Below are 27,456 nucleotides of genomic sequence, written 5' to 3'. Positions count from 1 at the left end.
TTTCAGTGAGAAACCTAAAGTTTGTGAAAAAAATTGTGAAAAAGTGAACGATTTTCTTAATTTGATTGCATTTGGCGGTGAAATGGTGGCATGAAATATACCAAAATGGGCCTAGATCAATACTTTGGGGTGTCTTCTAAAAAAAAATATATACATGTTAAGGGATATTCAGGGATTCCTGAAAGATATCAGTGTCCCAATGTAACTAGCGCTAATTTTGAAAAAAAGGGTTTTGGAAATAGCAAAGTGCTATTTGTATTTATGGCCCTATAACTTGCAAAAAAAGCTAAGAACATGTAAACATTGGGTATTTCTAAACTCAGGACAAAATTTAGAAACTATTTAGCATGGGTGTTTTATGGTGGTTGTAGATGTGTAACAGATTTTGGGGGTCAAAGTTAGAAAAAGTGTGTTTTTTTCCATTTTTTCCTCATATTATATAATTTTTTTATAGTAAATTATAAGATATGATGAAAATAATTGTATTTTTAGAAAGTCCACTTAATGGCGAGAAAAACTATATATAATATGTGTGGGTACAGTAAATGAGTAAGAGGAAAATTACAGCTAAACACAAACACTGCAGAAATGTAAAAATAGCCCTGGTCCCAAACGGACAGAAAATGGAAAAGTGCTGCGGTCATTAAGGGGTTAAAAAAGTTATGTTCTATCTAAATCATGAAAGAAAAAAAATTGGATTTTATGTACCTTTAAGTCTCCAATACGAATTGCCAAAGACTTTTTTGTGTGCACAAAAGGTTTTGCTGACTTAGAAACATTTTTAGGATGTATGTGCATGTGTAAGGAATGACTGCACTGGGTGTTTTTGAGAAGTGTATGTATGTGAAATATCTTTTTGCTACACCTGTTCACGCTTTTCTATTCAGTTCAGGAGTCTGGAACTGCATGAACTAAATAAAATAAGTGTTTATTGACATATAAAAAGAGTGCTGTATTTCCTGTCTTTTTATAGGACTCAACAGTTTTAAGTCCTATTTTCTTTTTTTAATAGTCTAGAATTAATATTTTGTTGATGGGTTTGCATCAATTAAAGGTTATCAAGGCTGTACATTTAAAAACACTTTTATGAAGAATACAAAACTTACATAAAATTAAGGTGCTAATCCTCCAAAATAACAATTATATTATACAAAAGAGAGAAAGTATTGGTGCTTACAGCACTATTCCCTACTAATCAAACATATCCTTTTGTTTCTTAAATTAAAATCATTAACAGAAGGTAATATCACATCTAATCATCCTGCTCACATACATCCCTCCCACTGGGTAAGGTTATATAGTACTGGAAAAAAAGCAGAGTGAATAAGAAAATAAACGGAAAAAGTTAAAAATAGAAAGCATCACACTAATCACAAAGAGTCCTGTCCGATATACTGGAATCTCGGCATCAGTTGGGATAGTGGAGAGGCAAGATAGAAAAGATAGTACAGCAAACAAGTTTCAGCCATATACAGCCCTTTTCAATACTAAAATCCATTAGCATTGAAAAACTAAACTTCTATAAACACCATTCTTTTCTATAGCTCCCTGTCCTGATATCTGGTAATTCCTGTGTTGATTTTTGTCTGTATTATGTGTCCCTGATATTGTGCTCCTGCTCATCTAGTATCTTAGCCTTGTAAATACCAAAATCAAGCTGTTACTTTGCTTTTGTATTGCTGTTGGAATTGGATATCCTTATCCATGATTGCACAAGGAAGAAACGCACTGGTTCTGTCTAAAATAGTATAATTTGAAGTACTATCGCCTTTACCAAGACTCCTGATATTCCATGTCTGCTCTTGTAGTAACCTTGTCTTACAACCAGCTGTTGTACTTGAACCTGGACTATATATCTGCACCCTGCTCCTATTTACCTGGCTATTTGTATTTTGTCTGCAGCTATGTGGTACTGTGAAACTAACAGCGGTTTAATTATTTAATTCTGTTTGTTGCTTCTAGAGTCTCATCTAGTGCCTCCAAATATTGCAGTATGTATCTTTTGTGTTGAACTTGTGTTTTCAGTTTACCACAAAACAGTTACTTTCACACTAAGTAGCCAGTGCCACCTTATGACTTTGTGGGCATTTTCTCCATAACAAAATATATATTTTTTTAAAAATGACTATTGTACAATCCAGGCTGGATTTTTTTTCTTTATAATAACACAGTCAAAGTATGTATATTGCTTACTGCCAGAAACTGTGCTGGAGCTAAGGTGGTCTCCTATCCACCTTTCATTTGGCCCCTATGACTGAACACCAGCATCACTAAAAGTGACCCAGGTATGGGCACCAGCCCCATCTGTAGAATGACTTGTCCCCAAACGTGTTTTGAAAGCAGTTATCTGCTGTGTGTTTGGGCACCATTGTCATAAAATGACAGGCAGTGTCAAAAAAGAAAAACCTTTTAACAGACTCTAAATGTATTGTCGGCCTATTGTGCCTACTGCATAAGTTGTCACTGCAGGTAGCTGTTTTCTTGTGTCTCTGCTATCTTGTTGCAAAAAAATGTATTTGTTTATATCATTACTGTTGTAATCACATATTATACCCAGGGAAGGGTTGTGCTGGCGAATAATGTGACACATACACCACTGCACACATGTTCCCTAAACAGAACCACAACTTCAATCTTACAAAAAATTACATAATTTCTACAAATTCCTCCTGAACATTCTATGAGATATGAATAGAGCACTCTGCGCTATCAATAGCACTTCACTTCTAATCTGGGACATTGTGCTTAAAAGTAAAATGTAATTGATTGCATTTGATTTAGCACAGTGTATTTAGATTGTGAGATCTGTTTATAAATGATTAGTGGTATCAACAAACTCAAATACCAAACTTGATATTACAAGTATTTGGTAAATCAGATTTACCAGAGAAGGTTGATACGGCCAAAAGTGCTTTAGCACACCCATTATTTTCAATGGATATTGTGACTAAACTAAATAGCGCTTATATTACAAGCTGAAAGTTATGGGTTGTGCTCCAGCAAAAGCTCAAATAGCGCTAAAAGAAATAGTGGGATCTGAATAAAGTGTAAGGGTTAAAAAAAAAGTTTCACAAAACACATCAAAACCATATTTAAATAAAGTTTTACACTCATATATACACTGTTTTGTTAAAAATGATAATTTAAATTGTGTTTTTTGTTTTTTAAATGGGTTAAGATGGGATGTGGTATTTGGCAAGGTGTTTAACTGGGAAGGGCTCCAGTGTATATATATGTGTGTATATATATATATTATATACATATATGTGTGTGCGTGTTTTAAATATGTGTACACACACATATACACATATTTATCTATATCTCAAACACGGAAATGGACTGCACTCTCAAACTGGACTGGGTACACATCCTCAGGGAGTCAGCCCATAGAGAAGAATACAAAACAAAATTAGTTTTGCAGGGACATTGGATACATACCTGGGGGCTGATTTAACAACGGCCAAATGGCCCCTAATCGCCCTGTTTCCATGATAGCCTTCAGGCTCACCAGAAACAGGAGTTAAGAAGCAGTGCAGCGGTCTTAAGATCGCTGCTCCTTAACTCATACACCTCCTCTGAGGCTGTGGTCTGCAATCCGCCTGATCGTGTACGATCGGGTTGATTGACACCCCCTGCTAGCAGCCGATTGGCCACGAATCTGCAGGGGGCGGCATTGCACAAGCAGTTCATCAGAACTGCTTGTGCAATGTTAAATGCCGACAGCATATGCTGTCGGCATTCAGCAATGTCTGGCGGACATGATCCTCTACAGCGGATCATGTCCGCCAGACATTGATAAATCGGCTCCCTAGTCTGGTTTGGGAGTGCTGTTCATTTCCGTGTTTTTAAAAATTCCAATGGACCTGTGTCACCCTTGTTTTTATCTCAGTGTGTTTAGTTGAAGACATGCATTGTGTGACGTGGTTCAGGACCTATTACCATTTGGTCTAATGCTGTAACTAACTCTTTAATTTTTCTTGTAATCTAGCTATGTGCTTGCAAGAGAGTACCAGACTTTCTATGGGTTATATATATATATATGAGTACCAGACTTTCTATGGGTTATATATATATATATATATATATATATATATATATATATATATATATATATATATATATATATATATATACAGTGGATATAAAAAGTCTACACACCCCTGTTAAAATGTCAGGTTTCTGTGATGTAAAAAAATTAGACAAAGATAAATCATTTCAGAACTTTTTCCACCTTTAATGTGACCTATAAACTGTACAACTCAATTGAAAAACAAACTGAAATCTTTTAGGTAAAGGGAAATTTAAAAAACAAACTAAAATAATATGGTTGCATAAGTGTGAACACCCTTAAACTAATACTTTATTGAAGCACCTTTTGATTTTATTACAGCACTCAGTGTTTTTGGGTATGAGTTTTTCAGCATGGCACATCTTGACTTGGCAAGATTTGCCCACTCTTCTTTGCAAAAACACTCAAATTCTGTAAGAATGAGAGGGCATCTCCTGTGCACAGCCCTCTTCAGATCACCCCACAAATTCTGAATTGGATTCAGGTCAGGGCTCTGGCTGGGCCATCCCAAAACTTTAATCTTCTTCTGGTGAAGCCATTCCTTTGTTGATTTGGATGTATGCTTTGGGTCGTTGTCATGCTGAAAGATGAAGTTCCTCTTTATGTTCAGCTTTCTAGCAGAAGCCTGAAGGTTTTGTGCAAATATTGTCTGGTATTTGGAACTGTTCATTATTCCCTCTACCTTGACTAAGGCCCCAGTTCCAGCTGAAGAAAAACAGCCCCAAAGCATGATGCTGCCACCACCATGCTTCACTGTGGGTATGGTGTTCTTTTGGTGATATGTAGTGTTGTTTTTGCGCCAAACATATCTTTTAGAATTATGGTCAAAAAGTTCAGACCAGAACACTTTTTGCAACATGCTTTTGGGAGACTTCAGATGTGTTTTTGCAAAATTTAGCCGGGCTTGAATTTTTTTTTTTTTTTTTTTCGTAAGAAAAGGCTTCCGTCTTGCCACTCTACCCATAGCCCAGACATATGAAAAATACGGGCGATTGTTGTCACATGTACCACACAGCCAGTACTTGCCAGATATTCCTGCAGCTCCTTTAATGTTGCTGTAGGCCTCTTGGCAGCCTCCCAGAGCAGTTTTCTTCTCGTCTTTTCATCAATTTTCAAGGGACATCCAGTTCTTGGTAATGTCACTGTTGCACCATATTTTCTTCACTTGATGATGACTGTCTTCACTGTGTTCCATGGTATATCTAATGCCTTGGAAATTCTTTTGTACCCTTCTCCTGACTGATACCTTTTAACAATGAGATCCCTCGGATGCTTTAGACGCTCTCTGCGGACCATGGCTTTTGCTGTAGGATGCGACTAACAAAATGTCAGGAAAGACCAACTAGAACAGCTGAACTTTATTTGGGGTTAATCAGAGGAACTTTAAATGATGACAGGTGTGTACTGACTCCTATTTAACATGATTTTGAATGTGATTGCTTAATTCTGAACACAGCAACATCCCCAGTTATAAAAGGGTGTTCACACTTATGCAACCATATTATTTTTTTTTATTATTTTTATTTCCCTTTACCTAAAAGATTTCAGTTTGTTTTTTAATTGAGTTGTACAGTTTATAGGTCATATTAAAGGTGGAAAAAGTTCTGAAATTATTTATCTTTGTCTCATTTTTTTACATCACAGAAACCTGACATTTTAACAGGGGTGTGTAGACTTTTTATATCCACTGTGTATATATATATATATATATATTTATATATCTGTTTATATTCATATAGATATATATAGGTGAAGATATATATTTTGACAAAAAATATTCAGATATATGTATAGAAATATACATTTAAAAATAAAAAGAATGTCTTCTAAGTAAAGAACAGAAATTTGAAGTATTCCTGATGCACCTTTAGCACAGTTAATATAGCGCAGTTTCAGGTTAACATGAGAGATATAAATTAAAAAGGCTTTCTTTAGCGTTCCCCATATAAGTCTCGGGGGAGAGGGAGTTAGAGCTGCCCAATATCCTGAACTTAGTTCGCCTGCGTCTTTGAATCAAGAGCTAACGTTTTACTTTCAACTTTTAATACCAGCCGTAACCTAGAAGCGCACATTTTTTACCCTGAGCACAATTATCGCCTATGAGAGACAAAAATGTATTTTTTTTATTGTAATTCATAGTAAATAACCTTACATCTACACACACATATGTATATATATATATATATATATATATATATATATATTATCCAATTAGCACGTGTTCCAGCACTCCAGCTTCAACTAATAATGAAGCACCTGGGTGCAATCCTCAATGGATTGTAGATAAGAGCTAGGAAAGGGAGGGCACTCTCAGGATTTATATACATCAAAGTTAGTTTATTGTTTATAACAACAACGTTAGAAAGTCATAAGGATAGGTTGATGTTTCGGCTTACATAGAAGCCTTCATCAAGACAGATGAACAACTCACAACGGCGACTTGCAGCCGCACACAACACCACCAGCAAAACAGAATGGCAAGTCGCCGTTGTGAGTTGTTCTTCTGTCTTGATGAAGGCTTCTATGTAAGCCGAAACGTCGACCTATCCTTATGACTTTCTAACGTTGTTGTTATAAACAATAAACTAACTTTGATGTATATAAATCCTGAGAGTGCCCTCCCTTTCCTAGCTCTTATATATATATATATATATATATATATATATATATATATATTACGGGTAAAGTCAAAAATCTGGGTAATCCTAGGATTACCCAAGCAGCTCTGGGTAAAGCCCAATGTAGTGTAACAGCTCTAGGTAAAGCCCAATGTAGTGTAACAGCTCTAGGTAAAGCCCAATGTAGTGTAATTCCCTCATGTACACTTTTTTTTTTGCCTCTGCTTAGAGAGTTGAAGGAAGTCGCCCCGCCGATCCTCTGGCATCCACCCCAAGTGAACCTTGGGTAATGAGGTTTACAAGGGGGCCTTGAACTCCAGAGGCGGAGGCAAAATAGATGGTGAAGATGTGGGAATTACAATGCATAGTATATATGTTTGATAAATGTATTTGTCACTGACATGTGCTAAAAATCATGTTTTTTTTTTTTAAATCAAATACAGTATATAGAAGATGTGGGAATTACTGTGCATCATATATATGTTTGATGCAGTGCGCTACTCTAAGTAGATTTATATTTCGGGTTTTACCCACATCACTCTGAGTAGATTTATTATATTACTTCGGACTTTACCCAGAGCTGCTTGGGTAATCCTAGGATTACCTGGGTAATGCTAGGATAATCAAATTTCTGACTTTATTCTCAACATATATTTATATAATAGATTTTACTTTTAAGAGTGAGGAAAAAAATAAGTTTAAATGTAAATAATTATTCTTACCTGTATAGTTTTCAGTTGCAATTCATCTATTTGACGAGGAATAGTTTTAATAAAGTGATTGAGCCAGAGAATACTATTTTTTCGATCCTGATCTTTGTCCTCTTTCAGGTAATACACTAGCCGGAGGGCTTTGGCTTCTTGCACTGTATCTGCTGGGCCCAGTTTCACACCTCCAAGGTACATTCCAAGAAATATTCTATTTTGGAACATGGGGTAAGTCACATTTATTTTCTCTATAGGCTCAGTGTTATTTTTCACTGCAGCTAAGAGTGGATTGGAAGACAGGCAAGTTGGACATTGAATTTCAGCACACAGCTGCTGATATACAAGATGTGCTTCACTTCCAAATTCTTGTACTGCAATACTCAAGCTCCTTACTGTTTCATCCAGCTTTATCAACTCTTCGAATGTTCTCATATCAAGGACATTTTCAGAAGAACTAATTGCTATGAGAGAAGCAAATGCCCCTTCAGTAAACAGCCTCTGTGCAGAAAACTGTCCTGAGTCATTTACTGGGAAGTGATCCATTATAAACTTCCTCTCATCCTTAGCTGGTCCTCCAACTGGAGTGAACTGATCTTCTATGTCATTAGCTTGATTTTGGGATAAAAAAATAAATCCAGCTCCCAAACCAGCAGATACAATAATAGGTATAACTAGGAACCACCAAGGAAATCTGCCAACAAGTTTACCAAGCTTACAAAACCCAGCGGAGAGTGGTCGCTCCAGGCAATTTGTGTGATACCATGCCATCTTTACTGTCCTTATTTGTCTTACTCAAATGAAGAAAGGATTCAGATTGTAGAAGTCACAAGTTTCACTGTCAAAAGGAAAACACAAATCACAAATCACTAATGGGAACAGAAATAAAAAAACTTATAACCCATTACTTAACAAGAAAAGTAAAAATTATATAAAACAATCCACATGTTTGTTACAGTGCGGTTGTATTATTATAAGTATAACACTGTATCCTTGAAAAATCCACCAGGAAAGTGGTGAAACAGTCGTTAAGCTTGCTGTTTTTAAGGACATTCACCTAGATTAGGAGTTTTGCGGTACAGCTATACCGCTGACAAATTGGCCATTGCGCGTGAAATATTACGAGTGGAGGCGGTATAGCCCCTAAATCGCCACCCCCCAACATTGTGTGGTGGGTTTTACTGTTGGGGGGACTTTGTATTTTTTTCCAGGTAAAACTTAGGGCAATGCCCTACAAAAGGCATGTTTTTATTTTGTTTTTTTAGGGCTATTATATTAGGTGTAATTGTTGTTATTGTAATTGTTTAATTTTAGTGTTTATTTTTTTTTGTATTGTTAGATTTTTTTAATTTTTTTGTAGGATTTAATTTTTTTTTTAATTTGTAATTTAGGATTTTTAATTGGTAGTTTATTTGTTTTTTTATTAGAATAGTAAGGTTAGGTTAATTTATAGTTTAATGTTAGGTTTATTTTTTTATTTCACAGGTAAGTTTTTATTTATTTAAATATTGTTTATATTGTAATTTTAATTTAAAGTTAGGGGGTGTTAGGTTTAGGGGTTAACAGTTTAATTTAGTGTTTTGCGATGTGGGAGGCAGGAGGTTTAGGGGTTAATAAGTTTATTTAGTGGCGGCGATATGGGATTCCGGAGGTTTAGGGGTTAATACGTTTATTTAGTGGCGGCGATGTGGGAGGCCGGAGGTTTAGGGGTTAATCATTTTATTTAGTGGTGGCGTTGTCGGGAAGCGGCAGTTTAGGGGTTAATAACTTTATTATAGTGTCTGCGGTGTCGTGGAGAGGTGGATTAGGGGTTAATAGCCTTTTTTCGTGTCGGCGATGACGGGGCGGCGGATTAGGGGTGTTTGGATTAGGGATTTATGTTAGGGTGTTAGGTTTAAACTTAACTTTCTTTTCCCCCTAGACATCAATGGGGTTGCATTACAGGTGTTAGTTTTTTTTTCTAACACTTTCTCCCCATTGATGTCTATGGGGGAAAGCGTGCACAAGCACGTCAAATCAGCCCTTGGCTTTTGTGCGGTATGGAGCTTAACACACCATAACATACAGCAGGAGGAGGCTTTTCAGTAACTCATAAAGGCAGTGCTATAGAGAGTGAAATAACACAACTTTTTTGGCGTTAGTTGCGCACCCTGTTTAGCGCAAAACTCGTAATCTAGGTGATTGTAAGGACTTTTTTACTGCTAGGTTCTTGGCTATTCCGCTTTTCAGTCGATTGTGCATGTGGTATGTTCATGATACATGTTAATGAGTGGAAGATATTAGCTGTAATGCCTGTACACAGTATTGTCCTGTAAATTTTATTATCTTCTTATGAGCTACTGTTCCTTTTTTTATCTGGAGGAAGCTGAGGAGCTAAATACCTACCTGCTTAAATACATATGAGTTATAGCTCATTGCTGTGTGAGTACCAGTCAATTAGACCAGTGTTTCTCAACCTTTTAGTAGCAAGCGCCCCTGTAGGCATACAGTTGTTTCCTATGTACCCCAACTGCGGCACAAATATTATTGATTCTAAAGGGACAATATAGTCAAAATTAAACTTTCATAAAATAGATAGGGCATGCAATTTTAAACAACTTTTCAATTTACTTCTATCATCAAAGTTTATTTGTTCTCTTGGTACTCTTAGTTGAAAGCTAAACCTAGGTAGGCTCATATGCTAATTTCTAAGACCTTGAAGGCCGCCTCTTATCTCAGGGCATTTTGAAAGTTCTTCACACCTAGACAGAGCTAGTTAATGCGTGCTATATATATAACATAGTGCTCATGCTCGTGGAGTTATTTATGAGTCCGCACTTATTGGCTGAAATACAAATCTGTCAAAAGAACTGCAATAAGGGGTCAGTCTGCAGAGGCTTAGATACAAGGTAATCACAGAGGTGAAAAATGTATTAATATAACCGTGTTGGTTGTGTAAACTGGGGAATGGGTAATAAAGGGATTGTCTATCTTTTTATGCAATAAACATTTTCAAGTAGACTATCACTTTAAGCTTTCACATGAGCAAAAATGAAAATCACATGTATCACTCGATTTAACAAGTTTGTTCCATATCTATTAACCAGAGATATAAACAGGAATCAGATATTTGTTTTACTTTTCAAGAATTTACTCTTTGGAAGTCTTAGAACAGAGAATAAAAAAACACATACAACAAGATAGAAAGTCCATTGATATTAATAACTGTATACAATTAAAAGACCACTAAATACAGTAGAAATGACTAATTGACAAATACATCATAAAAGACTATGCAAAAGCACTTATTTTGAATTTGAAATAAGCAGTAATAATAAGCAGCCTTTACTATAGTTTGTTTTCTGTGTTATTTATCCACGTAATTGGAAGACATACAACAAGAGGGAGTGCCGAGGGGCCAAATACCTACCTGCCTAACCACTAACAGCTGAGTTATAGCTCAAAAGTGTGTGAGTACCTGACCACTCATTGGTTTGTTAAAACAGACTTCTCTTTTGTCTATTTTCCTTCTTTTTTTTTCCCCATGAGGTCTATTTGCAGGATTAACTCAGCACTCAAAAGAATCTGGAGGAAATCTTAACCTGTGGAATTAAAGGACTAATTCCTTTTATTTTTACTTTATTTTACACAATTGTTTTAGCACTGTACCAAAGGTGTTCTATATTAACAACACATTTATTACAGTGCAGCCACAATATTATAAGACCTTCAGAACAGTAAATAAAAATATACAGTCACAACCACTGTCTTCTATGGCATATTAATATCACAAACACAAAATCTTCTTCCTAAAAAAAGAAAGTATAAAAGACAAAAGCAAAAAAACACAATTTTTAATAACATGCAATAATTTAAATACATATTATAGCATTACAATACATTTAAATAAAACATTGTATTCAATGGCACTTTCTCGTGGGTCTGACAATACTTTGATCATCAGGGCCTAAGTCACAAGTAAAGCAACATGAAGAAAAATATTTTTTTCCAGCTTTAAAGTGTTCTATTTTCTAAGCATCAATGGTCTGGTGTATAATCAGTGTAATAAATATCAATATAATTAGTATTATCACATGACTGACATAATGATATAAACACATACACTCAAATAAATATTTATTAATAGAACATTACATCATCGGCCTAAATATTCTCAAAAATTCCAGTCTTTCTGTGCGCTCTAGAATAGTTGGATTTTGCAAAGTTTTCTCCGGCTGCAGAACAGGCAGCGTTTTGAAGGAGCATATTGTACTCTCATTGAGGAATTGTTCACCAACCAATACTGCTGTTTGAGATAACTTCATAATTGCTTTATTTCCACCATTGCTTTGAAGTAAGACTGTTTCATTTTTGTATATTTTGAACTATAGAGCTTTGAATCTTTTTTGTAGTGTTATTTATCTAATGGTATTTTGGTAAAATTTATATCTATACCTAGCTATCACCTAGATTACGAGTTTTGCGTTAGAAGCTGTGCGGTGCTAACGAGCAGTTTATGCTCATCGCTCACCTACAGAAAGCGCTGGTATTACGGGTTTTTAGAAACCCGGCGTTAACCACAAACAAGTGAGAGAAGAGCAAAATTTAGCTCCACATCTCACCTCAATACCAGCGCTGCTTACGTTAGCGGTAAGCAGGTAAAACGTGCTCGTGCACGATTTCCCCATAGGAATCAATGGGGGAGAGCCGGCTGAAAAAAAACACCTGCAAAAAAGCAGCGTAAAGCTCCTAACGCAGTCCCATTGATTCCTATGGGGAAATAAAAGTTATGTCTACACCTAACACCCTAACATGAACCCCGAGTCTAAACACCCCTAATCTTACACTTATTAACCCCTAACCTGCCGCCCCCGACATTGCTGAGACCTGCATTATATTATTAACCCCTAATCTGCCGTTCTGGACACCGCCGCCACCTACATTATAGTTATGAACCCCTAATCTGATGCCCCGAACATCGCCGAACCCTACATTATGTTTATTAAACCCTAATCTGCCGCCCCCAATGTCGCTGCAACCTAACTACATTTATTAACCCCTAATTTGCTGACCACAACGTCGCCACCACTATAATAAAGTTATTAACCCCTAAACCTAAGTCTAACCCTAACCCCCCTAACAAATATAATTACAATAAATCTAAATAAAATTACTTCAATTAACTAAATAATTCCTATTTAAACTAAATACTTACCTATAAAATAAACCCTAAGCTAGCTACAATATAACTAATAGTACATTGTAACTAGCCTAGGGTTTATTTTTATTTTACAGGCAACTTTGTATTTATTTTAACTAGGTACATTAGTTATTAAATAGTTATTAACTATTTAATAACTACCTAGTTAAAATAAAGACACATTTACCTGTAAAATAAAACCTAACCTAAGTTACACTAACACCTAACACTACACTATAATTAAATAAATGAACTAAATCAAATACAATTAATTACAATTAAATAAAATTATCTAAAGTACGGAAAACCCCCCACTAAATTACAGAAAATAATAAAATAATTACAAGATTTTAAAACTAATTACACCTACTCTAATCCCCCTAACAAAATAAAAAAGCCCCCCAAAATAAAAAAAAGCCCTACCATACACTAAATTACAAATAGCCCTTAAAAGGGCCTTTTGCGGGGCGTTGCCCCAAAGTAATCAGCTCTTTTACCTATAAAAAAAATTGCAAATCCCCCCCACATTAAAAACCACCACCCACACAACCAACCCTACTCTAAAACCCACCCAATCCCCCTTTAAAAAAACCTAACACTAACCACTTGAAGATCACCCTACCATGAGATGTCTTCACCCAACCGGGCAGAAGTAGTCCTCCAGATGGGCAGAAGTCTTCATCAAACCAGGAAGAAGTGGTCCTCCAGACAGGCAGAAGTCTTCATCCAGACGGCATCTTCTATCATCATCCATCCGGCGCGGAGCGGGTCAATCTTCAAGACATCCAACGCGGAGCATCCTCTTCATCCGGAGTGTTCTTACTAAATGACGGTACCTTTAATTGACGTCATCCAAGATGGCGTCCCTTCAATTCCGATTGGCCAATCGGAATTAAGGTAGAAAAAATCCTATTGGCTGATGCAATCAGCCAATAGGATTGAGCTTGCATTCTTTTGGCTGATTGGAACAGCCAATAGAATGCCAGCTCAATCCAATTGGCTGATTGCATCAGCCAATAGGATTGAACTTCAATCCTATTGGCTAATTGCATCAGCCAATATGATTTTTTCTACCTTAATTTCGATTGGCTGATAGAATTCTATCAGCCAATTGGAATTGAAGGGATGCCATCTTGGATGACGTCACTTAAAGGTACCGTCATTTAGTAAGATGACTCCGAATGAAGAGGATGCTCCGTATCGGATGTCTTGAAGATGGAACCGCTCCGCGCTGGATGGATGGATGAAGATAGAAGATGCCTTCTTGATGAAGACTTCTGCCCGTCTGGAGGACTACTTCTGCCCGGTTGGATGAAGACTTCTGCCCATCTGGAGGACCACTTCTGCCCGGTTGGGTGAAGACGTCACCCAGTAAGGTGATCTTCAAGGGGTTAGTGTTAGTTTTTTTTAAGGGGGGATTGGGTGGGTTTTAGAGTAGGGTTGGTTGTGTGGGTGGTGGGTTTTAATGTTGGGGCGGTATTTGTACTTTTTTTTTTACAGGTAAAAGAGCTGATTACTTTGGGGCAATGCCCTGCAAAAGGCCCTTTTAAGGGCTATTTGTAATTTAGTGTAGGGTAGTGTTTTTTTATTTTGGGGGGCTTTTTTATTTTGTTAGGGGTATTAGAGTAGGTGTAATTAGTTTAAAAAATCTTGTAATTATTTTATTATTTTCTGTAATTTAGTGGGGGTTTTTCGTACTTTAGATAATTTTATTTAATTGTAATTAATTGTATTTAATTTCGTTAATTTATTTAATTATAATGTAGTGTTAGGTGTTAGTGTAACTTAGGTTAGGTTTTATTTTACAGGTAAATTTGTCTTTATTTTAACTAGGTAGTTATTAAATAGTTAATAACTATTTAATAACTATTCTACCTAGTAAAAATAAATACAAAGTTGCCTGTAAAATAAAAATAAACCCTAAGCTAGCTACAATGTAACTATTAGTTAAATTACTATTACTATTAGGTAAATATTTAGTTTTAAATAGGAATTATTTAGGTAATTGTAGTAATTTTATTTAGGTTTATTGTAATTATATTTGTTAGGGGGTGTTAGGGTTAGGGTTAAACTTAGGTTTAGGGGTTAATACATTTGTGATGTGGGGGGGACCTCGGTTTAGGGGTTAATAGGTAGTTTATTAGTGTTACTGTACTTTTTAGCACTTTAGTTAAGAGTTTTATGCTACGGCGACAGGAGAGGGTCTACCACTCACTTTTTGTCAGACTCGTAATACCAGCACTATGCAAGTCCCATTGAAAAAAGAGGATACGCAATTGACATAAGTGGATATGCGGTATTTCCGAGTCTGGCCAAAAAAGTGAGCGGTACACCTGTACCTGCAAGACTCGTAATACCAGCGGGCGTTAAAAAGCAGCGTTAGGACCTCTTGACGCTGCTTTTTAAGGCTAATGCAAGACTCGTAATCTAGCCATATATATTTACAGATATATATAGGAATATCTATTTAAAAATACTTAGAACATATTCCCTTATGTGAAGAACATTGTAATGTCAAATATTTACAGTACAAAAACAGTTCAACACTAGGGGCTAAATTACAAGTGGAGCATTATATATCGCGTGCAAGCAAGCAATATTAGCGCTCCACTGTGTAATACCGGCACATGATAATGTGCGCTGGTATTAAAAGTAGGGTATAATACGAACATGAGCTCGCGTTCAAATTGCTAGGAAGTATTGTGCTCACAAGAGAACGCTTCCATAGGCTCCTATGGGAACCTCTTCTGATGCCGTCACAGGCAAGATTACATATGCAGCGTAAGTTTCAGCACAATGTCTGAAACCCACGTTGCCCGCAAATTCACCTCGCACATCGGGTGAATCACATAATCCGTGCCTGCAGATGCTATACTGCCGTAAGTCAGATAAACTGTCGAGGTTCAGAAATGTGCACAAATATAAATTTCCGGCATCGCTAGTGACTTACGCCAGTATTTCATTTTGCGGCACTTAAGTTTAAAAAAATTAATTAAATCACCCGTAAAAATCTTACCCACAAAACGCCATTACATGTCAAAACGCCATTCAAAACCCCTGTCACGCTGGTCCGTTGCTTGGCAGTTGCCAGGGATGCCAGGGACGCGGCGGTTGTTGTGAGTGTGCTGCGATGACGTCATCGCCGAACGCCAATTCCCTTCTCATGCCGGTCGGATCTTGGCATGAATCTGCGCCTATGTAAGTACCTTCATTACTTACATACAGTGCCCAAGTATAGGTTGTCTTGTACTCCCTGGGTGCCTTGCTAGATTGCTCTGTTTGTTTATTGCTGAATGCCTAATTGTTGCTAAACTCTTCCTGCCTGTGACCACTCTACAGATTAACCCCTGAACTGCTGGATTGCCTTATTGTTGCTGAACTCTGCTTGTCTCTTACCACTCTACAGATTAAACCCTGAACTGCTGGACAGCCTTATTGTTGCTGAAGTCCACTTGTCTCTGACCACTCTACAGATTAACCCCTGAACTATTTGATTACAGCCTTATTGTTGCTGAACTCTGCAAAAAAACAAATTTATTCAAGAGACATTCTAAAAACAGCTTTTTTTTCTGCAGCTAATATGCAATGTAAATTCCAGTTGCTGCAGTATATTTTAAAACTTGCTTTATTCTCCAAATAATCATCACAGTGCAATTAAGCTGGTGCCTTAGTGTAAACTACCTAATCTCAAATTAAAATTTAATTTCAAGGTGACCTGCATAAACATTTTCACTAATAATAAATCATCGCAGGAAATGAAACAAAGTTCCGCCTCTGGGGTTGATACTACCAACTGCAGGGGATTCCTCAATCAGTGCAGACTGCATTTCCACAATCACCCTCATACCTTCCAGTCCCATCAGTCAAAGGTCATCTTTATTGTTTCCTTGTTGAAGGTTAAGGAGCTAGCCTGAGTCTCTCCCTTATTGGAACAGATTGCTCAACTCCTGAATGATGCTGATACCTTAATTTCTGCACTCTCTTCTGTGTTTGAGACCTCTGGTCGCACTTGTGCTGCCGAATACTTACTCTTGGATCTCCGTCAGGGCAATAGGTGTGTAACATAATACGCCATCGAATTCCGCAGCATGGCACATGAGACCAGTTGGGATTGCAGTGCTGTCAAGGTGGCCTTCCGTAGAGGTCTACATGAACGCATCAAGGATGAGCTCACTTATCGTGACGTTCCATATACCTTGGATGAATTTATAGAGCTGTGTGTCTGGATTCTCGCTTTCAGGAGCGACTAGCTGAAATTGAGAGAACTCGTCCTCCTACAGATCTAGCTACTAGACCAACCCCTACCTCTCCTGCACCTCCAGTTACCTCTGAGAAGGAACCCATGGATCGCTCTATCCTTAAGTCCTCTGAATCATAAAGACAGAAAAGAAGGAGGTTCAGGCTATGCTTTTATTGTGGTTTCAATTCACATCAACTAAAGAATTGCAAAAAACTGCTGGCAAAAGTAAAAGCTTAGAGGATAAAAGTGGGGTACTTCTAAGCATGGCTACTACCAACTCCCCTCACTCTTCTCGGATCCTGGTACCTATTACCCTTACCTTTCTCCAGAACACTGTTCACGCACAGGCCTTTGTTGATTCGGGGCCCGGGGGCAGCTGGAAATTTCCTAGATCACCATTTTATGATCCAAGCAGGTTTGCCTCTTCTACAAAAAAACAGTGTCTCAAGATAACCACTCTGGATGGCACACCCCTTGGTTCAGGCTTAATCCATTTCAAATCAGCACCTCTAACAATGACTGTGGGAGTCTTACATTCTGAACGGCTACAATTTGATGTCATCCATCCTCCTGCACAACCAGTTATCCGTGGTCTTCCTTGTTTATGCAAACACAATCCTCAATTCGGTGTGGAAGTGAGAGAAAAACTTCCAAGAAAGAATGCGGTATCAGCACTCACTGTCCTGACCACGAGGCGGAGTTAAATTCCTATAGTTAAAACATAACCTTTATTGAATAATTATAAAAAATGGGGGAGAAGGGGGAACATATACGATTAAAAACCTAGGATAGAGTAGTCATGGATAGATACCTTAATAAAATTAAATTATATAAATAGGCCTTAGGGGTATGATAGCCCATTAGATATATTAAGGTGAGATCAACACATTGGTCGTTGTGGCAATATGGTTGTACTATTTGGAGGTGGGGTATATTGTACCTATATTGTCATAATACACTACAATAGTGAAGTAAAGGTATAGCGTACCCCCCTACAATAGGTTATAAGTTACCTTGTCTCAAATGTAGTCTAGAGGACAAGTAGAATAGCCTCTGTATTAATATAAATTGTTCTTAAGAAAGAAAAAGTTGAATAACGTCGGTACCAACTGTAAAGTGGGGTCTATTAATGATCAACAGAGAGGGATTAGTAAGAGATTAATGAATTTTACAATTTACATTGGGATAATTCCTAGTGATCCCTTATAAACTTATCTTATTGGACAGTCTCTTTGATGTTAGAGAGTAAAATATTGTACTATGCTGAGACTGTTAATTAGTCCAAAAAATAAATATCACTAATAGTAGTATTGGGGAATATCCCTGCATAAAGAGGAAAGGGGAAAACACCCAATTATTATGAAATCTATTTACATACGGCTAGATTTAGAGTTTTGTCGGTAACGACCCGAAAAGCTAACGCTGGCTTTTTTCTGGCCGCACCTTTTAAATAACTCTGGTATTGAGAGTCCACAGAATGGATGCGTTAGGCTCCAAAAAAGGAGCGTAGAGCATATTTAACGCAACTTCAACTCTCGATACCAGAGTTGCTTACGTACGCGGCCAGCTTCAAAAACGTGTTTGTGCACGATTCCCCCATAGGAAACAATGGGGCTGTTTGAGCTGAAAAAAAAACCTAACACCTGCAAAAAAGCCGCGTTCAGCTCCTAACGCAGCCCCATTGTTTGCTATGGGGAAACACTTCCTACGTCTGCACCTAACACTCTAACATGTACCCCGAGTCTAAACACCCCTAACCTTACACTTATAAACCCCTAATCTGCCGCCCCCGCTATCGCTGACCCCTGCATATTATTTTTAACCCCTAATCTGCCGTTCCGTAAACCGCCGCTATTTACATTATCCCTATGTACCCCTAATCTGCTGCCCCTAACACCGCCGACCCCTATATTATATTTATTAACCCCTAATCTGCCCCCCACAACGTCGCCTCCACCTGCCTACACTTATTAACCCCTAATCTGCCGAGCGGACTGCACCGCTATTATAATAAAGTTATTAACCCCTAATCCGCCTCACTAACCCTATAATAAATAGTATTAACCCCTAATCTGCCCTCCCTAACATCGCCGACACCTAACTTCAAACATTAACCCCTAATCTGCCGACTGGAGCTCACCGCTATTCTAATAAATTTATTAACCCCTAAAGCTAAGTCTAACTCTAACACTAACACCCCCCTAAATTAAATATAATTTAAATCTAACGAAATGAATTAACTCTTATTAAATAAATTATTCCTATTTAAAGCTAAATACTTACCTGTAAAATAAATCCTAATATAGCTACAATATAAATTATATTTATATTATAGCTATTTTAGTATTTATATTTATTTTACAGGTAACTTTGTAATTATTTTAACCAGGTACAATAGCTAAAATAGTTAAAATAATTACAAAATTACCTGTAAAATAAATCCTAACCTAAGTTACAATTAAACCTAACACTACACTATCAATAAATTAATTAAATAAAATACCTACAATTACTTACAATTAAACCTAACACTACACTATCAATAAATAAATTAAATACAATATCTACAAATAAGTACAAAAAATAAAAAAGAACTAAGTTACAAAAAATAAAAAAATATTTACAAACATCAGAAAAATATTACAACAATTTTAAACTAATTACACCTACTCTAAGCCCCCTAATAAAATAACAAAGACCCCCAAAATAAAAAAAATGCCCTACCCTATTCTAAATTACTAAAGTTCAAAGCTCTTTTACCTTACCAGCCCTGAACAGGGCCCTTTGCGGGGCATGCCCCAAAGAATTCAGCTCTTTTGCCTGTAAAAAAACACATACAATACCCCCCCCAACATTACAACCCACCACCCACATACCCCTAATCTAAACCAAACCCCCCTTAAATAAACCTAACACTAAGCCCCTGAAGATCTTCCTACCTTATCTTCACCATACCAGGTTCACCGATTGATCCAGAAGAGCTCCTCTGATGTCCTGATCCAAGCCCAAGCAGGGGGCTGAAGATGTCCATGATCCGGCTGAAGTCATCATCCAAGCGGGAGCTGAAGAGGTCCATGATCCGGCGGAAGTCATCATCCAAGTGGGAGCTGAAGAGGTCCATGATCCGGCTGAAGTCTTCTATCAACGGCATCTTCAATCTTCTTTCTTCCGGATCCATCTTGCAGACCTCCGACTCGGAACATCCTGCTGGCCTGACGGACTACCGACGAATGAAGGCTCCTTTAAGGGACGTCATCCAAGATGGCGTCCCTCGAATTCCGGAATTAAGGTAGGAAAATTCTGATTGGCTGATGGAATCAGCCAATCAGAATCAAGTTCAATCCGATTGGCTCTTCCGATCAGCCAACAGAATGCGAGCTCAATCTGATTGGCTGATCGGACCGGCCAATCGAATTGAACCTTATTCTGATTGGCTGATTCCATCAGCCAATCAGAATTTTCCTACCTTAATTCCGATTGGCTGATAGAATCCTATCAGCCAATCGGAATTCGAGGGACGCCATCTTGGATGACGTCCCTTAAAGGAGCCTTCATTCGTCGGTAGTCCGTCGGGCCAGCAGGATGTTCCGCGTCGGAGGTCTGCAAGATGGATCCGGAAGAAAGAAGATTGAAGATGCCGTTGATAGAAGACTTCAGCCGGATCATGGACCTCTTCAGCTCCCGCTTGGATGATGACTTCAGCCGGATCATGGACCTATTCAGCTCCCGCTTGGATGATGACTTCAGCCGGATCATGGACATCTTCAGCCCCCCGCTTGGGCTTGGATCAGGACATCGGAGGAGCTCTTCTGGATCGATCGGTGTACCTGGTATGGTGAAGATAAGGTAGGAAGATCTTCAGGGGCTTAGTGTTAGGTTTATTTAAGGGGGGTTTGGGTTAGATTAGGGGTATGTGGGTGGTGGGTTGTAATGTTGGGGGGGGGGTATTGCATGTGTTTTTTTTACAGGCAAAAGAGCTGAATTCTTTGGGGCATGCCCCGCAAAGGGCCCTGTTCAGGGCTGGTAAGGTAAAAGAGCTTTGAACTTTAGTAATTTAGAATAGGGTAGGGCATTTTTTTATTTTGGGGGGCTTTGTTATTTTATTAGGGGGCTTTAGAGTAGGTGTAATTAGTTTAAAATTGTTGTAATATTTTTCTTGTTTGTAAATATTTTTTTATTTTTGGTAACTTAGTTCTTTTTTATTTTTTGTACTTTAGTTAGTTTATTTAATTGTATTTATTTGTAGATATTGTATTTAATTTATTTATTGATAGTGTAGTGTTAGGTTTAATTGTAGGTAATTGTAGGTATTTTATTTAATTAATTTATTGATAGTGTAGTGTTAGGTTTAATTGTAACTTAGGTTAGGATTTATTTTACAGGTAATTTTGTAATTATTTTAACTATTTTAGCTATTGTACCTGGTTAAAATAAATACAAAGTTACCTGTAAAATAAATATAAATCCTAAAATAGCTATAATATAAATATAATTTATATTGTAGCTATATTAGGATTTATTTTACAGGTAAGTATTTAGCTTTAAATAGGAATAATTTATTTAATAAGAGTTAATTAATTTCGTTAGATTTAAATTATATTTAATTTAGGGGGTGTTAGTGTTAGGGTTAGACTTAGCTTTAGGGCTTAATAAATTTATTAGAATAGCGGTGAGCTCCAGTCGGCAGATTAGGGGTTAATGTTTGAAGTTAGGTGTCGGCGATGTTAGGGAGGGCAGATTAGGGGTTAATACTATTTATTATAGGGTTAGTGAGGCGGATTAGGGGTTAATAACTTTATTATAATAGCGGTGCAGTCCGCTCGGCAGATTAGGGGTTAATAAGTGTAGGCAGGTGGAGGCGACGTTGTGGGGGGCAGATTAGGGGTTAATAAATATAATATAGGGGTCGGCGGTGTTAGGGGCAGCAGATTAGGGGTACATAAGGATAACGTAAGTAGCGGCGCTTTGTGGTCGGCAGATTAGGGGTTAATTATTGTAGGTAGCTGGCGGCGACGTTGTGGGGGGCAGGTTAGGGGTTAATAAATATAATACAGGGGTCGGCGGTGTTAGGGGCAGCAGATTAGGGGTACATAAGGATAACGTAGGTGGCAGTCGGCGATGTGGGGGGACCTCGGTTTAGGGGTATATAGGTAGTTTATGGGTGTTAGTGTACTTTAGAGCACAGTAGTTAAGAGCTTTATAAACCGGCGTTAGCCCAGAAAGCTCTTAACTACTGACTTTTTTTCTGCGGCTGGAGTTTTGTCGTTAGATTTCTAACGCTCACTTCAGACACGACTCTAAATACCGGAGTTAGAAAGATCCCATTGAAAAGATAGGATACGCAATTGACGTAAGGGGATCTGCGGTATGGAAAAGTCGCGGCTGAAAAGTGAGCGTTAGACCCTTTCCTGACTGACTCCAAAAACCGGCGGTAGCCTAAAACCAGCGTTAGGAGCCTCTAACGCTGGTTTTCACGGCTACCGCCAAACTCTAAATCTAGGCCATATAGTTGTAATATTTCCAACTTCCTCTTTTATAAGTTATAATAGATGTAATGTATTGAGAATAATTAAATATGTAATCACCTATGTTGGAATAAATCCACTTCAGCAGTGAATATGGTACTAAATAGTATCAGTACACAACTGTATTAAAGTACAAACACAATCTAACATATGGGTTCCTGTTACTAGCAGGATGATATTTGTATATTAGGCAGTACGTGTTAATAAAAATGACTTGGCAACATAAACCATCTGGAGAAAATAACAATGTGTTTAATCAGTTGTCTCTTTATTATTTAATGTAACAATATACTTTGGGAGGCAAGGGTGTAACTATAAGTGCTTAACCATAGTGTTAGTATGAGTTTTGACTCGGTTGAAACCAGTGTTCCCTCTAAGGCCAGTTTTGTGTGCGGCCCAGCAGTGAAACATTTAATTAGGTAACCACACCCTGCAATTAGCAAACACTGCACAATGCAGGTGGCAAGGTATGGTTCTCTTGTTAACTGTTTCACTGCTGGGCTGCACACAAAACTGTCCTTAGAGGGAACACTGGTTGAAACACTTATTGTTATGTGAACTCCTGCTTTGTACAGCATATAATAATCCTTGTCCTCAAATGATTGTTCAGTATCTGAGAGCGTATGGATGGTTATGTTTCATCACTTCTATTGTGTTTTAAATGTATAAATATAACTAGTGATGTCCCGAACTGTTCGCCCGCGAACGGTTCACAGCGAACATAGGTTGTTCGCGTTCGCGTTTGTGGGCGCACACATGGCGATGTTCGATCTGCCCCTATGTGTCATCATTGTGGAAACTTTGACCCTTTATGTCACAGCCGCCTGACACATTAGAGCCAATCAACATCAGACACTCCCTCACAGACACTCCCAGCTACTCGGAATCCGCCATTTTAGACTCATAACGACCTTGCTTTTTTAATGAGAGGACGTGTTGTGTTTTTGCTCCTGACATTAATAGGAAAAACATAGCTAGGCTAGTGTATTTACAGTCCAGAAGGACTCCACTCATCTCTGCTGCCACCCCAAAAAGCCCTTTTTAGGGCTATATTTCGTGCCGTTTTTTTTTTTTTTCTTTTTTTTTTATTAGCATTTGCCTGGCTTTCAGCTGTGTGTTTAAGGCTCACAGCATATGATGTGACTACTGCCACCACTGATATCTCCCTAACAACATTAGTTTAAATTTAACTAACCCAAAAATATAATTATTTTTCTAGTGTAATTTTTTTTCATTTTCTATCAGGCCAGTGTCACACAGCATATACTCTGGTTCATTGCTCTGTGCCAGCCAGCAGCCAACAGTGTTAATATCCGTTTATAACATTATTTTTAATTTAAAAAAAAAACACAAAAAAATATTTTTCTAGTGTAATCTAATTACATTTACTATCATGCCTGTGTCTGTCAGGCTCACTCAGCATTAATATACCTCTTTTTTTTCAGTCTTTTGGTTAATTGGTCTGTGCCAGGCAGCCACCCAGCACTCATATCTATTTTTCTTTCACCTTAATTTTAATATAAAAAAAAAAAAAGTTTAAATTTGTTTGCTAGTGTAATCTAATATAATTTTCTATCCGGCCTGTGTGTTTTGCTGACATAGAGAGCCTACTGTGTTTACTTGCTGCCCTCCCTAGTCTATGAGCCACGACTCATATGTGTTTAACCTTTTTTTAATTTCCCCCCCCAAAAAATAATTTCAATCATTTTTCTAGTGTAATCTAATAGTATTTTCTATCAGGCGTGTGTGTATCCGACATACAGAGCCTACTGTTTTTAATAGCTGCCCTTCCATCAGCCACGACTCATATGTATGTGCTTAACCTTTTTCTTAAAATTTCCAAAAAAAAGTCTTTAAATCATTATGCTAGTGTAATCTAATTGTATTTTCTATCAGGCCTGTGTCTAACTGTCTATCTCACTTACACAGCATACTGTTGTTATAATTGCTGCCCTACGTAGCAGCCAGCCAGTGCGACCACTCATAGAGTCATATGTGCATTGTACTTCTTAACATAATTTTAATATTAAAATCTAAAATTTTTAAATATTTTGCTAGTGTAATGTAACTTAATTTTCTATCAGTCCTGTGTTTTTGTCACTTACACAGCATACTGTGTTAAATTGCTGCCCTACCTACCATCCACGACTCATATCTGCCAGCCTGTCTGCCAGGCCCAAGTAGCCAATTAGTGGCACCAATCACAATTCTTGTAACAGTAATAAAAAAATAAAAAACATAATTTTTTGGACTGCAAATATTCAGTCTCCTAGGGCCATTGAATTTCATTTTCCTCCTGCCTGCCACTGCCAGCCTTTTGTGCCAGGCCGTCTAGCCAACTATTTATTTATAGTATTCTAATAATTAAAAATTAAAAATTTTGGTAATAGTTGCTGTGATTTGAATCCTCAGTTTGCTGGTGCCATTGAATAGCACTTTCCTCCTGCCTTGCAGCCTGCTGTGAGCCAGGCCCACCTAGCCAATTGTTGTCAGCAATCATATTTCTGTTAACAGTATTGCAAAAATTGTCAATCATCACTGTTTAGACTGTCTGTAATCAGTCTCCTAGTGTCCTTGAATTGCATCTCCCTCCTGCCTGCCATCCTTTTGTGCCAGGCCGTCTTGCCAACTATTTACACCAATCCTAATTTTTTGTCACAGTATAGTTACTAATTAAAATTAAAAAAATCTTTATTGTTGATGATCTTAACCCTCAGTTTGCTCGTGCCTTTGCACTTTTCTACAGCCTTCCAAGCCTGTGTGCCAGGCCTACTTAAAAAATATTTACACCAATCATATTTGTTGTGACAGTATACTAATAATAAAAAATTAAAATTTTTGGTAATAGTTGCTGTGATTTGAATCGTCAGTTTGCTGGTGCCATTGAATAACACTTTCCTCCTGCCTTGCAGCCTGCTGTGAGCCAGGCCCACCTAGCCAATTGTTGTCAGCAATCATATTTCTGTTAACAGTATTGCAAAAATTGTCAATCATCACTGTTTAGACTGTCAGTAATCAGTCTCCTAGTGTCCTTGAATTGCATCTCCCTCCTGCCTGCCATCCTTTTGTGCCAGGCCGTCTTGCCAACTATTTACACCAATCCTAATTTTTTGTCACACTATAGTTACTAATTACAATTAAAAAAATCTTTATTGTTGATGATCTTAATCCTCAGTTTGCTCGTGCCCTAGAATAGCACTTTTCTACAGCCTTCCAAGCCTGTGTGCCAGGCCTACTTAAAAAATATTTACACCAATCATATTTGTTGTGACAGTATTCTAATAATTAAAAATTAAAAATTTTGGTAATAGCTGCTGTGATTTGAAACCTCAGTTTGCTGGTGCCATTGAATAGCACTTTCCTCCTGCCTTGCAGCCTGCTGTGAGCCAGGCCCACCTAGCCAATTGTTGTCAGCAATCATATTTCTTTTAACAGTATTGCAAAAATTGTCAATCATCACTGTTTTGACTGTCATTAATCAGTCTCCTAGTGTCCTTGAATTGCATCTCCCTCCTGCCTGCCATCCTTTTGTGCCAGGCCGTCTTGCCAACTATTTACACCAATCCTAATTGTTGTCACAGTATAGTTACTAATTAAAATAAAAAAAATCTTGATTGTTGATCTTAATCCTCATTTTGCTTGTGCCATTGAATTGCACTTTTCTACTGCCTGCCAGCCTGTGTGCCAGGCCCAACTATCCAATTAGTGATAGCAATCATATTTCTTTTAACAGTATTGCAAAATTTGTCAATCAACACTGTTTTGACTGTCAATCTGCAGTCTACTAGTGCCCTTGAATTGCATTTTCCTCCTGCCTGCCTGCCTGTGTGCCAGTCCCAACTAGCCAATTAGTGCCACCACTCATATTTATTGTAACAGGATTGGAATTTTTGTTAATCATAACTGTTTTGACTGTGATTCTTCAGTCTCCTAGTGCCATTGAATTGCAGTTTCCTTTTTCCCAGCGTGTGTGCCAGACAGGCTCATTTGCCAAATAGTGCCAAACAATCATATTTGTTGCCACAGTACTAGTAATATTTCAAAAAATTAACAATTTGTGATTTTTAAAACATCTGTCTTTTTTGTTGTTGTCAGTCTCACAGCGTATACTGTGCCCACTTTCACAGTGCCACCACTCAATTGGTGTAATAGTATTGTTAGTGTCCATTTAAAAAAAAATGACAGGCAGAGGCAGGCCACCCCGCAGGTTCCGTGGTCGTGGTCATGGTGCTGTGATTCCTTTAGACCCTACAAATATACACATTGTTCAGACGCCGGGTGCCAGGGGGGATGCAAAAACTTCTGAGGAGGACCTAGTTGAATGGCTAACACAGGAAACCCAATCTTCTTCAGCTTCCGCTGCTAGTCCTCCTAACCTTGACGCACCATCTAAGTCCAGCTGTGCTTTGGGCAGGTCTCAAGTGACCAGTGCCACTCCGCCGCCTGTCGCCACCACCAACACTAGCACCACAGCCGCTTCACTTGATCTGTCACAGGAGTTATTGACACATCATTTTGAAGAAATGAGTGATGCGCAACCATCATTGACAGAGGATGTAGATAATAGTGATCAGTCTCAGTCAGGCAGCATTACCGACATGGAGGTACGGTGTGATGATGATGATGATGTTGTACCCGCTGCTGCTTCCTTTCTTGATGTTTCAGATACAAGTGAAGCGGTTGATGATGATGTGTCGGTGGATGTCACGTGGGTGCCTGCTAGAAGAGAAGAAGAAGAGGGGGAAGTTCAGATGGGGAGACAGAGAGGAGGAGGAGACGATTTGGAAGCACGGGGAGGTCGTCTCAAGGAGCTAGTGGCACAGTCAGACAGCATGCATCGTCACCAGGGGTCAGCCAGACAGCCCGCCGACGCCCATCAATGCATGCTGTTGCCACCACCAGAATGCCGTCATCGCAGAGCTCAGCAGTGTGGCATTTTTTTTGTGTGTCTGCCTCTGACAACAGCGATGCCATTTGCAACCTGTGCCAAAAGAAACTGAGTCATGGGAAGTCCAACAGCCACCTAGGTACAACTGCTTTGCGAAGGCACATGGTCTCCCATCACAAAGGCCGATGGGAAGAACACATGAGTAGAAGCAGCACACAAAGTGAAAGCCGCCC

The 27,456-nt window shown here is 38.1% G+C and overlaps 1 protein-coding gene across 1 annotated transcript in view; it reads right to left on the bottom strand.

Moving 5' to 3' along the window:
- Positions 1 to 27,456, bottom strand: part of LOC128661435 (patched domain-containing protein 3-like) — a 333,526-nt gene that overhangs the window by 203,010 nt on the left and 103,060 nt on the right. Inside the window, exon 2 of the mRNA XM_053715688.1 lies at positions 7,410 to 8,229. Within this exon, the coding sequence (XP_053571663.1) occupies positions 7,410 to 8,162 (753 nt within the window). The 5' untranslated portion in view covers positions 8,163 to 8,229. The remainder of the gene's footprint in view (positions 1 to 7,409; positions 8,230 to 27,456) is intronic.

This window comes from Bombina bombina, chromosome 5 (assembly GCF_027579735.1).
Source record: "Bombina bombina isolate aBomBom1 chromosome 5, aBomBom1.pri, whole genome shotgun sequence".
Classification (NCBI taxonomy): Eukaryota; Metazoa; Chordata; class Amphibia; order Anura; family Bombinatoridae; genus Bombina; species Bombina bombina.
The sequence above is the reverse complement of the archived record's forward strand: the minus strand, read 5'-3'. Positions and strand labels throughout refer to the sequence as shown.